This window comes from Periplaneta americana, chromosome 2 (assembly GCF_040183065.1).
Source record: "Periplaneta americana isolate PAMFEO1 chromosome 2, P.americana_PAMFEO1_priV1, whole genome shotgun sequence".
NCBI lineage: Eukaryota > Metazoa > Arthropoda > Insecta > Blattodea > Blattidae > Periplaneta > Periplaneta americana.
In genome coordinates this window covers 16,432,658-16,453,107 of record NC_091118.1, presented here as the reverse complement: position 1 = coordinate 16,453,107, position 20,450 = coordinate 16,432,658, and the positions used below count along the sequence as shown (strand labels likewise).

The 20,450-nt window shown below is 33.5% G+C and overlaps 2 protein-coding genes across 5 annotated transcripts in view; one reads left to right on the top strand and one right to left on the bottom strand.

Annotated features, from left to right (window-relative positions):
* Window positions 1-20,450, top strand: part of LOC138714199 (cytochrome P450 4C1-like) — a 122,550-nt gene that overhangs the window by 41,968 nt on the left and 60,132 nt on the right. The gene's annotated exons all lie outside the window — the stretch shown is intronic.
* On the bottom strand, window positions 16,302-19,739 carry LOC138714183 (uncharacterized). The gene has a single exon (XM_069846589.1). It carries the CDS (start codon window positions 19,688-19,690, stop codon window positions 18,416-18,418), a length of 1,275 nt encoding a protein of 424 aa, XP_069702690.1. The 5' UTR covers window positions 19,691-19,739; the 3' UTR covers window positions 16,302-18,415.

Sequence of the window (20,450 nt, the reverse complement as noted above, 5' to 3'; positions counted from 1 at the left end):
TAATAATAGTAATAATAATGATAATAATAATAATAATAATGATAATAATAATAATAATAATGATAATAATAATGATAATAATAATGATAATAATAATAATAATGATAATAATAATAATAATAGTAATAATAATGATAAAAATAATAATAATAATTTGTAATGCATAGCACGGGGAGTACTATGAGAGGAAGTATACTGACAATAGTGGTGATAGTGGTAGAAGCTTTATTTTGCCTCGCAGAGTTTAAGTTCATAAGCCATTTTCTTCCACTCTTTATAAAGGTATACAAAATATACACGAAATACAGAACAACCGGTAATATAACTGTTTTATAAATTCCTACTTTCAGATATTCCTTCCGAATAAACATTCAAAATCTAATTGATCTGGAATTTTGCATGAATATTCTTTGTCAGAATTTGAATGTTCTCTGACGCAAAAACGTGTGTTTGATTCCTGGTGCATGCACGAGAAATAGAGGGGGCAGGAGGTGCAAACAATTGCAACGAGATTAAAAAAATATCAAACTTATTTTTTTAAAATAAGTAATATAATTCAAAATATTGTAACATATTTAATACAAATAAAAAATACGCACTATACATCAAAATATGTAAAAGTATTTACGTCAAAACTTTGCAATAAAGAACTTTTAGTGTAATTTGCCGAAATTGTTTTTTTCTGATTTACATAAATATTGCATAAATATAGCAATAATACATGTAACTACATAAATTCCGAGCTCTGCTTAGGACATAAAATAATTCATTTCAAAATATACATGAACATCGAATGAAATACACTACAGTGTTAAAAAAAGTAGTTCCAGAAAAAAAAATGGCCCACCTAATTTTACTGAGTTCCAGATACAAGCATTGCGCAAGTGCAGTAACCAAGAGTGCTTGTATATAATGCTAATTGTGCAAAACTTGTTGTCTACATACAGGTGGCATCCATTACGGCTGAGGTCATTTTTCTTTTCTGGAACTGTACATATTGTACTTTATTACTTTCTAGCAGTATAGGCTTTTTGCACAATTATTGGGATTTCCTTGAATAATCATTCCCTATCCCATTTTTTTCATACATATTTGATACCTAATAAGTTGTACGAAATAGTGGTAACAGCACAGTCTACTATACAGTCGCGAAGCTTAATATGTAGTAAAAATGCAAACATGGATAGTTGCCCACCACTAGGATCGCTACTATCGCCTCATCATCGCAGATCTCTCTCCTAGCAGCCGACAAAATATGTCGTTGTGTTCTTTTGGAAAGATTAACACCTTGCTTCCATTATTGAAATATTAAATGCATAAAGTTAATTTATTATTTTAATGAAGTATATTAAATTCCACCATAAACTCGAAGATACCTGCAAGAAATAGGTTAATATTATTTTTGTTTGTGCATAACGAACTGAAATTTACTATAATCGCTTCACTCATTCAAGATTATAGCGATAATTAACTATGAAACCAATAAATATTAATTTGCATTTCCCTTTACAACAATAATAATGGAAATATGAATTAATGGATTAACTTATGTACGTGTACCGGTACTTGTAGTGTAGGCTTACGTAGTTGAGGTTAAGCAATAATAATCCCACCAGAATTGGAAATAAAACGTGATTAATAAATTTTATTGTAACAGACTTAATTTTTCTATGTCTCTAGTAAAATATTATTATTCCAATTATTGTATTTTAGCCATTAACATTTTCATTATAACCAATAACGAACATTTCACAAGCATCAATGTGAAATACGCAACGAGCTAGCACTCGATGGAAATACGACACAATCCAAAGTCGACCGTGGACAGTCTATTGTTTCTAGTTGCTAACCGCTTGGAGCGCTTTATCACGAGATTTGCAAAAAATCACCTCAAGCTTCGCGACTGTATATAGTAGACTGTGGTAACAGTATCAGATATTTATTAATTCTTTTTTTACTAACGGAGAGAATGTGAATGTTCGTTATTCACCTATATGAAGCCAGTTGGGTAGACCAATAAAATTTATCGATAGAGTCGTTAACCAGAGTGCACCATAGGAGACAGGTCTATGCTAGAGCCATGCTGAGAAGAAGATGGAGATTTGTTGGGATGCCACAGGGGAACTGAGCTCCTGGAGAAAACCCCTGTTTTATCTGGACCATAGACTTGCACAACACCGGGAATCGAACCTGGGTCCACTTGATTATAAGTCCAGCACTCTAGCCACTAGACTACCATGGTAGGGAACAGTGGGATACGTTCATAACTCTGTTGTGTCTATTGTACACCTAAATATGGTAATTTTTATGGTTTATCGATAATATCGTTTTCCCGTATTTATCGTTTTCATTCCCTATTCCCAAAAAAATTATGGATCGAGGTTTCACTATATCTGAATTAGTTTCTGAATTACAGAAAAAAACTTACAAGTTTTATCAAACTATATGAAGCAACATCGGTTATCATTGTTTTCAGTTTGAGTTTCGTAGTATCACTGTCAGAAGCTTCAATTAATTGTTTTGTTGCTATGATACCCAAAGCAGCAACTTTCATTGTCTGTTCAATTTGTCTGAGGCGACATCTAAAATGTACATTTTTTTCCCTTGAGATTGTGTTATCAAATTTTGTTTGTTGAAGTCTAAGTATGTAGATTTAATAAATCTTTTCACAGAGTAATACGTAGATTTAGTAACAGGTCTGTAAGTAGCAGTGCTGCCCTTCTTTGCTAAAGCATCCGCATTCTCATTTCCCAGGATTCCACAATGGGATGGTATCCATTGGAATACAATTCTTTTATTGAGTGATAATAATTGAGAGAGCATTTTAGTTATTTCTGCTGTTTCAGATGAAGATGTGTGTTTAGAGACTATTGATAGAATAGCTGCTTTGGAGTCTGACAATATAACTGCATTCTTAAATTTATTGACGTGGCATAGAAGATTCCTGAGACTTTCACTTATTGCAATGATTTCTCCATCAAAACTTGTTGTTCCATACCCAAGAGATCTATAAAGTGAGAAGAGACAGCACGTAACACCTGCACCGGCACCTTGTTCTCTGGAGATCAAGGATCCGTCAGTGTATAAATGAAGCCAGTTTTGTGGAGGGTACCTAATATTAATTGTCTCTAAAGACAATTGTTTCATTATTTCAGTGTTTACTTCTGATTTCAGTATTTCTTCTGTTAAATTTAGATTATACTCTATATTTAATAGAGTTAAAGGGTTTGATTTAATTTGTAAGTTTTCTTTTAAATTCGGGATATTGATTTTCTGTTTTAATTCTTGAACCATGGATATGAAACTTTGAGTTTTTAATCTACAGAGAGAAAATGCCAATTGTTTCCTGGTAATCTGATAAGTTTTTCATTTAAGCAAATAATAGATTTTTTATCGATATTATTTATGATTATTGTTAAAATTAAATGCATCAATTAGGGAAAACACGGGAAGTTTACTGGAATCAAGTAAAGAGATAGGTTTGGAAGTAAATCCCGAAAAGACAAAGTATATGATTATGTCTCGTGACGAGAATATTGTACGAAATGGAAATATAAAAATTGGAAATTTATTTTTGAAGAGGTGGAGAAGTTCAAATATCTGGGAGCAACAGTAACAAATATAAATGATACTTGGGAGGAAATTAAACACAGAATAAATATGGGAAATGCCTGTTATTATTCGGTTGAGAAACTTTTATCATCCAGTCTGCTGTCAAAAAATCTGAAAGTTAGAATTTATAAAACAGTTATATTACCGGTTGTTCTGTATGGTTGTGAAACTTGGACTCTCACTTTGAGAGAGGAACAGAGATTAAGGTTGTTTGAGAATAAGGTGATTAGGAAAATATTTGGGGCTAAGAGGGATGAAGTTACAGGAGAATGGAGAAAGTTACACAACACAGAACTGCACGCATTGTATTCTTCACCTGACATAATTAGGAACATTAAATCCAGACGTTTGAGATGGGCAGGGCATGTAGCACATATGGGCGAATCCAGAAATGCATGTAGAGTCTTAGTTGGTAGACCGGAGGGAAAAAGACCTTTAGGGAGACCGAGACGTAGATGGGAAGATAATATTAAAATGGATGGAGGTGGGATATGATGATAGAGACTGGATTAATCTTGCTCAGGATAGGGACCGATGGTGGGCTTATGTGAGGGCGGCAATGAACCCCCGGGTTCCTTAAAAGCCAGTAAGTATTCGGAAGGAATTTGAAAATGCAAAAATGTTCTGAGAAAACTGCAATTATTTTCTGCTGTCGCATGCCAGGAGCATTTAGAAAGTTCGAGCTTGGTGATTTAAAAATGAAGATTCGTAAAAAAAAAAAAATACTAAAATGGTTGACATTGCCTTAAGAGGTTTTTTTTTATCTTGGTACTACATATCTTTGACTATTGCTTTTAATTCATGCTGTAGAGCAGCGTTTCTCAAACTTTTCTATCCACGGAACCCTTTTAAACCTAAAATAGAATTGTGGAACCCAGCGGAATATTAGTGATATATATACTGTATATATTAAATTACCAAATGTACTTTTACCACTAACATTACACATTTTTATTGATGTCACATATTATACATGTTTAAAAATTATAAATAATATTGTTGAACTATATTTGCTGTTATTACAAAGATTAGTAATCCTGGTTTATTTTTACCACTAAAATTAAACATATTTTTTGAACTCACACTTTATACATTCTCGTATTTAACATTTATTTAATGTTTCTGAAATATATTTGCTATTGTTACAAAGATTAGTAAATATATAACAAGTATACAAGAAATTAAGTCCACTTGCATTGTTAACACTGTTTTGTAATTCACACTAAAAATTCAGGTACTTAATTTTTTCAGAAAAAAACACCTATTTGAAATAGATTAGAGGGACGAATGTTTTTGTTGTTTACGCCTGCATATTTCTTTAATATCTGGTTTAATGTTAGAAAGCTAAAGTCTCATGTCTGGTTCTACATCCAGTCTGTTCCAGTAATTAGTTTTGATAGACGTACACACGGAAAACTCAGTTTCACATAGGTAAGTACTTACAAAAGGAAGTAGAATTGTAATAGCTTTCTTTGATAACACTGGGTATTCTTTTCTCAGGCTGTGCCAAAAATCCACCACAGACAGATTCTTAAACTGAGGTTACAGGGACGAATCAGACGTCACTTCCAGTAATGCTTCATATCCTTCAGAAGCGAGGGAAGAAGGTTTTTTTTCTTTGATATCAAATGGATTTTGACCCACAAGTTTTGAGAATTGTTTTCACTTTCCTCTTCTGGAAAATACTGCTCTACATTGTGGCGCATATCCTCCAAATGCTTTACAAATTCTTCATTGATTTCATCAAGTTCTCGGTGAGTTGCTTCGTTCTCCTCAAGGAACTCTTTCAAAGCAGGGTAGCTCTCAAATTCACGGCCGGCTAGACTTGTCATCCAGAACTGCAATTTTCTCTTGAAAACCCAGATTTTATTTGCTGCATTGAATATATCAGCACAAAAATTGAGCTAAAAATGCAAATATCAAGAGCCATTGTTGTCACTCAAACTATCGTCCAACTCAAAATGGTGATAAATGAAGGAAGCCATCATCTCAGCCTTAAGTTCGAAGAGTCTACTTAAAGTTTTTCCGCGAGAAAGTCATCTCACTTCTGTATAGAGAAGCAGAAATTTTTTAAGGCTTCCCATGTCGTCACAAATGATTTTGAAGAGTCTTGAATTTAATCTTCTGGACTTGATAAAATTAACGATTTTTACTGCTACATTAAGAACATTTTTGGGGGTCAGTGGGATTTTTGATATGGCCAAAGCTTGACGGTGTAAAATACGACTGATTTTGCAATTTTTTGCAACTGACTTTTTGCGTGATACTGCACCAGCTGTTTTCCCAATCATTGCCTTTGCACCATCCGTGCAGACATGAACACAATTGTCCCAGGGTATATGATTTTTTTCAAAAGTACTCACTAACAAGTCTGAAAATTTCAGATTCTGTTGCATTAGCTGGCAGCGGTTTACGTATTAGCATATCTTCTTCAATAGCATCTTCATAATGTTAATGGACGAACACTAGTACAACTCCCAGATCTGCTACATCACTTGACTCGTGTATCTGTAGTGCAAATTGACATGATCTGAGCCGACAGTTTAATTCTTCCTAGATGTAAGCTGCCATATCTTGAATGCGGCGAGCCACTGTTTCATTTGAAAGCGTCACGGAAAATTTTGTTTAGCTTCCTTCTCATTGAGCATGCACTTAACCATGTCAATCGCACAGGGTTTTACTACTAGGTTCAAAAAGTTCCCGGAATTTTACTACCATTTTTCGTATTAATATATAACAAGGGATATTATACATTTGTTTTGTTGGTAACATTCATGATGTCATTTCCTTAAAGTTTGTTGATAATGACAATTATTGGTTTTGAGTTGTAGGCAATTGTTTATCATAGTGTTTTGTTTGTTCGTCGCATTTTGTAATTATGTCCACAGAGCAAAGTACAAACATCAAGTTCTGTGTTTTGCTGGGGACATGATCAGTATGGCTGATGAAGATGGTGATTTCTTAAACAAAATGAAACTGGTGCTATTTGTACGACCCAGTCCCTAAACGACAGTCATCTGAGTGGAAATCGAAAACATCTCCTCGGAAGCAAAAATTTCCTAGGGACACTTCCAAAGGCAAAGTTATTTTAAATGTTATGTTTTATTTAACGACGCTCGCAACTGCAGAGGTTATATCAGCATCGCAGGATGTGCCGGAATTTTGTCCCGCAGGAGTTCTTTTACATGCCAGTAAATCTACTGACATGAGCCTGTCGCATTTAAGCACACTTAAAGCAAAGTTATGTTGGAAGTTTTCTTCGACTCTCAGGGTCTCATGCACCATGAGTTCATTCCAGAAGGTCGTACTGTAACGAAAGAATTGTACGTAAAAACCCTCCGTCGCCTTTGGGACGCAGTGAGAAGGAAACGTCCAGAAAAGTGGGTAGAAAACAACTGGTTCCTTATGCATGACAATGCACCTGCTCATCGCGCAATTATTGTAAAGAATTTTCTTGCCAGGCACAACATAACTGCTTTGGATCACCCACCATACTCTCCTGATCTCTCACCACCTGATTACTTTCTGTTTCCCCGTCTGAAAAGTCATCTGAAAGGACGGAGATTCAATGCTGAAGAGGTTATCGCAAACGCGACGAGAGCACTAAGACGGGTTTCACAAAATGACTTCCAGGCCTGCTTCCAGGAACTCTGCACGCGTTGGCAAAAGTGTGTTGTTGCGGAAGGCAACTATTTTGAAGGGAATGCTGTAGAATAGTGTTTAAGGTACGTTGTTTCTATGATGCTAGCAAATTCCGGGAACTTTTTGAACCTAGTATGTATTAATTTTTCGGCTACTGTGTGGTACTCACCTGCCTGAGCCACTCTGTAGCTTACAATGAAAGATGCCTCTGTTGCTTTTTTCATTTGTACTATATTAAGATGACTGAGCCAAGAAATTTTGTGAATCTAGTAACTCACGACGTTTTCTATCAAAGAAATCAATATTCTTGTTATAAAACAGCATGATTTGTTTCAAAATGGCGACGTAATTTTGAAGGTGCCATCGAATTATTAGGTAAAATTCTGCCACTTATTATTACGCGCTGAGGGCAATTTTTAGCATCCATGAAATCCAAGGCTAAGTAACCCACATTATATTTACGTTTTTTAAATACAGGTTGATGTTATGTTTTTGATATTGACTCCATCACATTTTCAGATGACGAGAAGCTATTTTGTACACCTGGTTTCATCAGACCCTCATACTTGTTTAGGGATAGTTGAAGTTTAGTGGCACACTTGGATGTTGATTGTTTTAATGATCCTGTTTTAAGCCTCCGATCCATGACTCAGTGTCACTCTGTATTAAAAAAGTAGAGTTATGATCGGTATCACTCCGTATTAAAAATACGATGACGTAGCTCGCAATGATCGGTCTTGCTCTCTATTTACACAATTTTGCAGAAGGGATGACAAAACTCGCACAATTTTTCTTTAAAATATTTGAGCTTTCTCGAATATTATTAAATAAACGTTGAGACACAATTAAACATAACTTACCTTGAACTTCAAAATAACGTTATTTCTTCTCCAAAAAAAAAAAAAGTTTCATGTGCTTTCTTGAAGGAACGTCAAAACAATTCTGCGAAATATCCTTCACAGAACTTTCAGTTAATTTCGTATACAATTTACACCTGTGCATTATTGTTGGAAAATGTGTTAGCTGCAGACACTTATGTTATTTCAAGCGCACCTATAATTATTATTATTATTATTATTATTATTATTATTATTATTATTATTATTTCAACAATGTGCATTAGTGATCGGATTGCCGTAAACGGTATCCATTGTTGTTCCTGATAATTGCCAATAGAATGGCTGAATAAACAATTATAGTTCTGTTCTTATTCTTTTTCATGTTTTTATAACATTATATTTTAGAGATTAAAAAGTAAATAATTTCACATCGGGAATTGCGCGGAACCCCTAAGAGTTGCTTACGGAACCTCGGGGTTCCGGGGAACACACTTTGAGAAACGCTCCTGTAGAGTAAGAAATAAGTTTAAATTCTGTTATCGTCTAAACATAGTGTTTGTTCTATAATCATGTACCAGTTTGTTATTATTACATGTAAGTGTCATTGAAATAATGTTGACAAAAATGGTCGCAATTTTCGTTTACAGGGATAGATTAGAGATAGTGTTTGGTGGTAATTGTTAAGATATGTGGTTAAATCGGTAGGATTAATTCCTTTTTCGTTAAATTCTCAAGAAGATACGTTTGTAGATTCTTTTTAACGAAAACAATGACATCATTCATATGTAACATAATATCGAAGACCTTGGCCTTGAACGTTGTGAGTGAATGAGAATGAAAACAATTGAATGGAAAGTCTTTCATCTTTGTGCAAACGATGCACTGCTTTTTATGTGACTACAAGACATCATGGCCTTCTGCATTCAAGTCACGCATATGGAAAAACAAATGAGGAATGAATAATATTCAGCATTTATATTCATAGCCTGTATGTAAATTAGCAGAAAAAAATGACACCAAGAAACATGCAAATGTGCAACACATACAAGCCCTGTAAATGTACAAACATTATACAAGTTGAACAATAAGTATGGAATATTGCTAATAACTTCTTAAATTTTAATTTTACAAAAAAAAAAAATGTTTTATACAAAAGCTGTAGGAGATAAAAGATATAAATTTATTTTTATTTATTATTATTTTTTTTTATTTTGCTAATACTTATAAGATAAAATATAGTATACACAGATAAAAGTTTAGCTCACCCCTGAAAGAATGGAACTCGTGCCCAGGGGTGGATTCCTGATTTTAAATTAAGAAGTATATAATACAATTTGTTTTATATCTACTACACAATAATAATATATAAATTTAATTTTACAATTTTTCATTATTTATAAAATTCATACAGAACTTAAAAATTTAATACTAGAACTATTAGAATTGACAAGATCAGGATATGTAAATATAAATTTGTTATACAGTAGAACCCCGATTATCTGTCACCCTATTAACCGATTGGCGGATTGTCCGACTGTCTTTCTCTCTCGGGGTTTTTTTTTTTTTTTTTTTTTTTTGCTATAGAAATATATGAAGTACTGTACGTTATTAGCATGTTATTTTTTTTTCTAGAGAAGGGTATTACAAGACTTTACCTTTATACAGTATGGTCTAATGTTCGAGTTGTCATACTGTATAACTTCTATATAAAATGTCTTCTTGGAGTGTTATTCTAAGGATAAAAAGTGCAAATAACTGAATGGTCTGTGGAATGAGAAAGTGTGGCTCATCTTAGAATACGAGATTGGAGTCACAACTGTGTGCAATTTAATAAAAATCAAGGATAAAGTATGTAAATCTACAACATGAGACCTCCACTATTCATATATGTCTACAGTCAGCCATTACAAGGAGTTTCCTTGCCCCTTAAAACCCGTTGTTAACAACCAGACATAAATCAGTGAACGTCTGATCCACTATCTGGCGTGTTGAATACAAGACCATAGGGAAAATTACGAAAGTGTAAGCATTATTCTCTAAATTTGTGAACATCTTTTTTATGGTACGGATTATCCGATTTTTTCGATTAACCGTTCAGCCTACCCCCTTCATTACCACGGATAATAGAGGTTCAACTGTATGTTCTTGAGCCAAAATTACTACTACTATGATTAAATACTGTAGCAGTGTTGCATTTTGGTTCAAATAATCTTCAAGAATTTTATTCATACCTTTTGTTTCATAACTATGAGACTAGATTAATCTGATTGGCTATGTACTGTATATTTTTAGTAGAGCCATCGCTGTAGCTCAGTTGGCAGATTCGTTGGCCTGCTGATTCGGAGCTGTACTCCATTTGGTCTCATTGATTGGTTTTTTCCGAGGTTTTCCCCAGCTGTGGGACTGATGCCGGATGGTCTATGGCGAGTCCTCGGCCTCACTTCATTTCAACCCCTTTGGTTTGATTACCTGGTTGGGTTTGTTCCGAGGTTTTCCCCAACCATAAGGCAAATGCTAGGTAATCTTTTGGCGAATCCTAGGGCCTCACCTCATCTCGCAAAATTATTGTAAAAAATTGTAGAAAATTGTAATTGTAATCTTGTAAAATTTTGACTTGTCCCACATCTTAAAGCGTCATTGCTAATGTAAGATCTATGGAATATAATAAATGAATGAATTACAATATTATGATACCAGTGTTCGAAAAAAGTTACTCAGGCAGTGTGTGACAGTAAACTTAATTTTTTTTATGCTCGACCATGCCGAAATGTACTAATTATACACCTGGTAGCAGTTCTTTAATGCATGTCATCAAAGTACACCTATTCATTAAAGTACAGGTCTTCAGCCAATGATAACTCAGCTTACATGTGTTCAGCCAATGACAAGTCAGCTTTGTACCGTTATAAAACCGCAAGTATCGATTATTCTCGGATATGCAATCGAAAGAGAATTAGCGAAAAGTCACGGAGGCTGGAAATCCAATACTGTCGCAGAAGGTTATGTTCTGTTACTATAATAATTAGCGTTAATTGTAAATAATATTCAAATAAATTCAATTTGTCATCTCGTTTTTCAATGTCGAATTCAATAATCAAGGTTATAATATTATAATATTATAAAGTTTAACGGGATTACATCAAGGTCAATGACATTATTGTTCCTCGGAAAAAATCAATACTTTCGCGTCTGCGCACATCTCACAATTCACGACCTAGAACAGGGTCACTTCCGATCTTGTCAGATACAAATAAAATGTATACATCTGAATACTGTAATTTCAAGTTAGAAATATGGTCGAGCATAAAAAGTCGTATGAAACTCGCCTATAATGGTAATTAAGAAGCTCGTATGAAAATTATGAAACTCGCGCTCATTTCATAAACATCCATACTCGCTTCTTAATTACTATCATTATAGGCTCGTTGCATAATGTACTATTTAATGACACCCTACATTATAATTGACATATTTTGAATCTCCATTAAATTTTACATATGAATGTTTAGAAATTTCATCCGTTCACCGTTTCATGTCTTTTAAGTATTTATTAAACTTGTTTTGTGGACTTCATCTTGAGACAGATTGTAAAGTCCACACCTGTGAAGTAATGGTTAGCAAGTCTGACCACAAAACCAGGTGGCCTGGATTCGAATCCCGATCGGGGCAAGTTATCTGGTTGAGTTTTTTCCGGTGTTTTCCCTCAACCCAATACGAGCAAATGCTGGGTAACTTTCGGTGCTGGACCCAGGACTCATTTCACTGGCATTATGACCTTCATCTCATTCAGACATTAAATAACCTAAGATGTTGATACAAAATCGTAAAATAACCTACTAAAATAAAAAAAAAAAAATACCAGTATGTAAAATCACGTTGAGTATTGGTAGGCCATAAAACTAAACAAAACACTATAACTAACCAACCTTTACAATAGATACTCAAAATGGGAACTATTCACAGCCAAACAATGTCCCAGTCTATCATGAAAACAATCCATTGTCTTTCTCACAGTTACATGACTGATCTGTTCCATCTCATATCTACAATGACTGTTTTCGTGATAGACTGGGACATTGTTTGTCTGTGAATGGTTCTCATTTAGAACATCTGTTGTCAAGTTTTGTTAGTCATAGTGTTTTGTTTAGTTTTATAGCCTACAGGACATGATTTTACATACCTGTTTGTCTCAAATAAACAATAATTCAAGTCTTACCTAACAAAAACAAAGGCAGCCTATGTGAAACAGAACATAGAAAAATGGAGTAGCTTACAGAAAGAAAGTTTTCATTCGTTTAATATATTTTTAATACTACTTTGATTGAGGTTCTGGCTTATATGTACTGTACATCTATTATCATGCAGTACATCTCACTTGACGATATGTGTCAGAGGAAGAACAATTGAAGGGTTCAGAACCATTGTGTGCCAAGTGCCATTTATTAAAACCGTATAAAACAAGGGTTAAAATGAAGTTATTACCATAATTCAATGGAAACATATAGTCTAGCAAGTAATATGAAGTTTAACGGTACACATTAAAACTAAATGATATGTCAATCTTCATTAAACTATGGTATTCACTTAACTTTAACCCTTGCTTTCTCCGTTTTTAATAAATGGTGCTTGGCCCACTATGGCTCTGAACCCTTCAATTGTTTGTATACATCTCAAGTCTAGTTGACGATGTATGCAACGGAGGGGGAAAGAAACTGTCCACCCTATTTCGTTATCTCCCAGTTTAATTGCCTCATAAGTGGTGCCTTGTTGGTATCACGTCTGAGGTTCAGACCTGTTTTCAGACAGTTGACTAAGCCAGTGGTTCTCAACCTTTCAGAGACTACGGCCTGGTAAATTCTTTTTATATAAGACGAGGGCCCAGTCCCAATAAATTTACTCGTGAATATCTTCCCAAACATTCATACATTTAACTGACATCAGAATTAATGATTAAGTTTGGTGTAGGCTACGTAATCTTAAAACTTAAAGAGTACAAGTGATTAATATTTAGGAAATAATTTTCTTTTCTATTTTAAGGGAAGAAGATACTGAAAATTTGAAATTCCTTGTTTTTTCACTGAAACTTACAATTGTTTGTGTGCTGAACAATCGTATATATAAAATCTAAAATTGGGTATTAGGTTTTAAAAAAATCAAAAGGGGGCCCAAATTTGGCAATTTGTCCCATATTTGTAACTATTTACAAAAATTGATATAACTCATCTCAGATATTTGAGGAATTCTTTTGCCATTAGATTTACAAAAAGATATACTACAAAATGGCTTCATTTCATTTTAATAGCCTATGTTTTACAGAAACATTATAACCGAGTTTAGAATATCACGGATTTCAGTTCACTTCTTTGCATGTTATTATAATTATTTTCATATTCAATTTAGACCTCAAAATTCTAATGAAGTCAAATCTTTTTAAATAGTCTGTTTAAGATCTGTACAAAATTTGAGTGTCCTATCATTGATATTTTCAGAGTTATATCAATTTATAGTGGGCATGGTGACCAAAAAAGCAATTTACGAAAAACACAACTAAAGAGTCATTTGATTATAAACTTTCTCTTGAAGGGCCACGCAATGATTGTTATAGGCTTACTTTGTTTACTGTATTTTTCTTTTTAACATTTTCTGATTAATTTTTTGAGTAGTTGCTCACAGCTTTCATATGATTTACAAGTCTAGCTTTCTATTTGCTAATCCTGCCCGTATTGTATTGTCTTGTATTGTATTTATTAACATTCCATGGTATTCATACATTGCTTTACAGCTAGAATATGAAACAAGTCAAAAAACTTAATACTATTATAAAGTCTTAATTTATAGTCACAGTCTAGATGAAATATATATACAGACGAGATTTACAATATAGTCTACTAGTACAACACAGAGTTTTAGTATCAATTTCATGAAGCGTTATTGAATGTCATGAATTCACCTACAGAATAGAAGGCGTGAGAAATTAGGTACTTCTTTAATTTGGCCCTAAATAATCTTATGTTTTGAGTTTCATTTTTTATATCGATAGGGAGGCTATTAAACATTTTACTGCCATATAACGCACTCCTTTTTGATAGCACGATAGACTTGCCGATGGAGTATGAAAGTCATTTTTTTTACTCTTTATGGTATGAACTGTTGAATTAGTTACAAAGTTTTCACGATTACATACGAGGAAGACTATCAATGAAAAGATATACTGACAAGCCATGGGCATTATTTGTAGTTTTTTGAAAATAGTCCTACAAGATTCCCTAGATTTGGCACCTACTATTATTCTAATTACTCTTTTTTGTAATAGAAATATACTGTTACTATCTGTGGAATTTCCCCAGAATATTATTCCAAAACTCATTACCGAGTGGAAGTATGCAAAGTATATTGTTTTTAAGGTATCGATATTTACTATCTTTTGCATAGATCTAATAGCAAAACAAGCTGAATTTAGTTTGGGGGTAATTTCTTTAATATGATTTTTCCAATTTAACACATTATCGATTTTTAAGCCAAGAAATTTGGTGTCGTTGTTTCTAATAGGGATCTGTTGTCAATTATTGTTCTAGAAACTTGCGAGGTTGAATTTGCACAGGATTTAAATTGAATTATGTTAATTTTGTTACAATTTAATACCGTGATATGTAACCAACTGTATATACAAATACACTACAAAACACAAAACTACACTAACTGCAACCTATGTAATACACACTATTTAAATACTATGTATTTTTAGATACTACAATAATTATTTCTCTCAAGATGTAACAACCACATTTCTACACTTTAGATGAAAGCAATAAATTTTCAAGCTTGTTTGACGAAAACAACTGAAGGCATAATATCATCTCCTGTTGTCTAGTGAATAAAACGAAAAACTATTGGAGATAGGGCTGCCACACTATTGAAGAATGAAATTATATAAAATAAACAACATAAATCAGATTGAGAATGCGGTAAATTTTAAAAAAGAAATAGATTGGAAAATGGAGTGGACTTATCTTTTTAAATACCCGGCTAACAGAGTATTACAAATGGCATATTTAAATATCATAGCATTGAGTTAGGTCTTAAATTTTATTTGTAATATATTCTCTATAGTCAAAAGATTATTTTAAGCGAAAAAAAAAAATGAAAAAAAAAATGTGAATTTTAGTCAAATTTCAGTATCCTTTTCCCTAAATGAAGGTAACACAGAATTACTGGTTCACAGATTTCACTCTCACTTAAATTCAACTGACAATTTTCTTCATTAAATTAAAGGATGCACTTCCAATAGACTCCTCAATATGTAAACTATTTTCTTTTTAAGAAAACTAAACAATATCTGTTGTTTTGCCACCGTACACTGAAATATTTATATTTGCTATAAATTCTATAACTATTTTAGTAAACAAAATTATTATATTTGCTAAACAAAACTGACACTGAAAACTATGCCAATAAAAAATGTAGCAATGAAAAATGAAAATTCAGACATTTTAAATTTCAACCAATGAAGATCGACCGACAGATCACCAACCTTCAAGGAAACAACTATCTGAAAGTCTACATTACAGAATGTATGTTAGTTACTTACTGATAAGTTATAACAAATTGAAATGTATATAAGGCCTATATTTAGCTTGAAAAAAGTCTGAAATTTGCGAGAAGCATATCACCCGAGTTATCTTCCTGAAATCATCACTGCTTATGATTATTATTAAGGAAGATGTTATGTTTTATGTAGGGCAGTAAAGTTGAAAAAAAAAACAACAACAACAGAGAAGTCAAATGTTCAAAGTGAATTTTTTTTTTTACTAATGAACCAGGCTATATTAACCAGGAAAAATACTAATGAGCCATTTTATTGTAGGAAGTTTTTGCTTCATTTTAAACTTTTAGAAAAAAAAATATTTTACCGGGTCATTCACGAGGAGTTACCATTATGGAGCTTATTTCTGAAGACATTTTGAACAAAAAACTATATCGTATAAACATAGGTTCTGTTCTCAATATTTTCAGAGTTACACTAATTTCAAGTTTGTTTTTTTTTTATTGTTTTGTTTCTTTTTTTAGAATACCTGGTTTCTTTAATTTTATGGGTAATAGAATATTACAAAATAGAGGATTAACTGTTCAGAAATATCAATTCTTTAATATTGACTAGTATTCTGAAGCTAAAAATTTGTTGCGAATTCTTAGTTGCTTCGTAGAAAATTTTTATTTTTCGATTTTTAAGTACAAAATTACATTATTCTTATGCACTTATCACAACAATTGTTACAAATTATTTCACTCTTGTAAATTCTTTAAGACTGTACCTGCATTGGAATGCAAAACTGAACTGGACTGCCTCCGTGGCATGCTGGCTTCAAGATCAGGAGGTCCCGGGTTCGATTCCCGGGCTCCGCTCTCGGTGAATTTTTTTTAGAGAAAGAGGAATTCCCTGGGTGTCTAGAATCTGGAAATTTGTATGAATGTGAATGTGGTTGTGTGTGTGCCAGGTTAATATCAATTAATCAATCATCACAAATATAAAAATACATCAGGACTGTCGCTGGGCAGTAACCTGAACACACGTTTCAGCGTCACATTGTTGACAAGTAACTCCATCTGTTAGCACAACCATAAAGCATCTAATAGATGCTATAGAGTTACCAACAACGAAAAAAAAAAAAAAAAACTGAACTGTAAAGAATCAAGTCGCTTGGTGTGATTTGTAGCAATTGTGATAAGTGTGTAAGAATAATTTAATTTTATAGTTAAAAATTGAAAAAAGAAGAAGAAGAGGAAGAAAAGAAAATCGTACGGAACAAGTAAGTAATTATTCACAGCACATTTTTAGCTTAAGAATACTAGCCAATAAAAGAAATGATACTTCTGAATAGTTCATTCTCTATTTGTAATATTCTTTTACCCCTAAAACTAAAGAAAAAAAAGATATTTTACAGACAACATCAAATTAGCGTGTAACTCTGAAAATATTGACAGTGGGACCCATGTTTATACGACACTCTTTGTTCGAGATTTATTTGGAGATATGGTCCGTAAATGGCAGTAACTCCTCTTGAATCACCCTGTATTTACAGGAATCCTAGAAAAATGTTTACTAAAATAGATAATTATTTTTAAATAAAAAGACATACCAATTTTCTCTGCGAATATTTTTCAATATAAAAATTTGAAGAAAAAATCCACTTTTTTAAGCAATATCTTATGTAAAATTTTCAAGAAGATACAATAAAAATTGCATACACAGGGTGCGAATTAACAGGGAAATGAGGGGATTTCTTTCCTATTGCAAAGTTATTCCCCTCTCGTAAATTCATATTAACATCCCTGCCAGGGATAACTTCTTTTCCCCTCACAAAATACTGTATGATTGTTTATGCTCGACCATGCCGAAATGTAGTAATTATTGTTTATGCTCGACCATGCCGAAATGTAGTAATTATACACCTGGTAGTAGCCCTTTAATGAATGTCATTAAAGTACACCTATTCTTTATACTTCAGTTGTTGAGCCAATGAGAAATCACCATTGTACCATTATAAAACCGCAAGTATCGATTATTCTCGGATATGTAATCGAAAGACAATTAGTGAAACATCACGGAGGCTGGAAATCCAATACTGTCGCAGAAGGTTATTCTCTGTTACTATAATAATTAGCGTTAATTGTAAATAATATTCAAATAAATTCAATTTGTCATCTCGTTTTTCAATTCTAAATCAATTTCCAGGTTATATCAATATTAATGTTCATGTTATTCTCTAGATTATATCAAGGTCAATGACATTCGTTCCTCGGAAAAAATCAATACTTTCGCGTCTGCGCATATCTCACAATTTAGGTCACTTCCGCTCTTCACTTACATAACCATAACATGAATACTTATGAATAATTTCAAGTTAGAAATATGGTCGAGCATAAAAAGTCGTATGAAACTTGCCTATAATGGTAATTAAGACGCTCGTATGAAAATTATGAAACTCGCTTGCGCTCGTTTCATAAACAAACATACTCGCGTCTTAATTACTATCATTATAGGCTCGTTGCATAATGTACTATTTAATACTAGTGAGTATACTTTATAAAATATAAAGTAAGCAAAGAAAATAATATTGATGTATTATCATCACCGGCAAGATGACAACAACCAACAACACAATAATAATAATAATAATAATAATAATAATAATAATAATAATAATTTTATATATGGTACCGGTATTCTTTATCTAGGATTCTATCCCACTCTCATCAGAAATCTTAATTCGCACCCTGGGTATAAATTACAAAAACTCAGCAGCCCGTCACCTTAAGCATCGTTAGATGGCGCCCCTGATCACAAGGTCATTGATGATATCTGCCACCTTAGCAGTTATTTCTTCTCCACCCAATTTCAGGTACATGTCACCTATCTCGCCCATACTTTTGTGACAAGAATTTTCGTGGTCGATCTGCTCCTCCGGTTCAACCATCATTTCCGGCAAGAAGAAACTGCAGAGTAGAAATCCATAGAAGGCGTGATCCGCATAATCTTTCTGAAACTTTTCCAGCGAATAATCCTGCATCAGATCCTGCACAGGACACCCCAATATTTCAGCCAGGTTACTTATCATAGATCCATGGTATTCCTTGAACAGATTGTCCCAATGGCGTTCCCTCAGTTCAGAAGACGTATTCAGATAGGCGAAAAAAGAAATGTCGATAGCTGGAGAAGCATATTTCACAGTCTGTAGATCAAAAAACTTCACTTCACACGGCTTCCCACCCTCGTACCTAAACAGCATGTTGTTCCTACAGAAATCACCGTGACACACCACAGCTAACGGTTCTTTGGGAGTAATCAGTTCTCCGAACAGTTGACCAACGTTCTTCAACTTATCTTTCAACTTCCTCACAACACTCTGATCAACATCTTTATTTCTAGCAAAATATTCCACAGGTCTTGAAGTGATTTTCTTGAGAAATATATCTGTATCGGCGTCTGAAGCGTTTCCAAATTTCTGAACTTGTATCTTTTTTATTATTGTCTGAACCGTAGAATTTTCCAAACTCTTCATCCCGTATGAGACGGCATGGAAACGACCCAAGGCCCTCAATGCCAAGACACAATGGTCGTAGTCCAGAAACACCCTTTCTTCAGTAGTTCTGAATCCCAGAGGACTCAAATCTTCCAGGACAACAATGTCTTTGCCAGGTCCACAGCCTGACTTTGCGTAATAACATTTTGGAAACTGAGACGTCATTGACAAACTAGGCCTACCTTGTTTCTTGAGAAATTCTTCCATGACCGGGAGCAGTTCTGTGTATACTAAGGTCTCATTGTGAAACAGAACATTTGTGTCCATGTACGTACTGAAAGCTACATCTTCTGGTGAACGTTTTATTAGCATATAATGTCTTTCTGGAGGTTCTTCTTCAAATTTGAGACACACATTAACAAAAAACGTATTGGATGTAAAATGGTCTCCACCTAATTTCATTGGCGTCACTTCACAACTGATTATTTCCGCGCGTCCTTTGTTTCTATTGTTGAAACTCCCATGATGCACTATCATCGGGACGAACGTCTCCGTTATCCGTGCAGCTTGGTCCATAGCGCAAGCAATACTGAGAGATGAGGCAATATTTCAGCTGTCACGGCACTCAGCGAATATAGATAAGACCTTGGAACCGTGTCCGTGAAATGATACATTATCGTCCATCTCATTCTGTATTTCAGTACTCTGACATCAATACCACCAATTACGAATATTATGCAATACGTTACGCGATGCTATGTTTCGCAATTGACATATTCACGCAAAATACATTTTCTCTTTGTAATGAAACGTAAATTATATTCTTTCTGATAAATTTATCACAAGTGATACAGAAATTATATTTCATGTACATTATTATTATTATTATTATTATTATTATTATTATTATTATTATTATTATTATTATTATTATCAACATCACCATCATAATATTACAGTCATGAACTCTCAAGGATTAACGCCTCACGGCATATTCCAGCCTTGTTTTACACCCAGAAGTTTCTTCATGAAACGTCTTTTCATTATGACGTAAATTCGTCTGTCTCTGAACATAATGCTGACTTTATTTTAATTCCTCTAATATGTTTATATTTATTATACAATCTTGTTATGTATAGGCAGGCCTACATACTGAATTTGGACAAAATCAGTCCAATATATTAATAGAAATCGCTGTACACAGAGATTCATTAAAAATACATGAGATTTCCATTCATCCTGACGATATTGATATTCGAGCAGGCTGTGGTCAATATTTTCTATTGTTGCAGCCTGGATATTGAACATAATTTTCAAAAATTACGAGTTAAATACA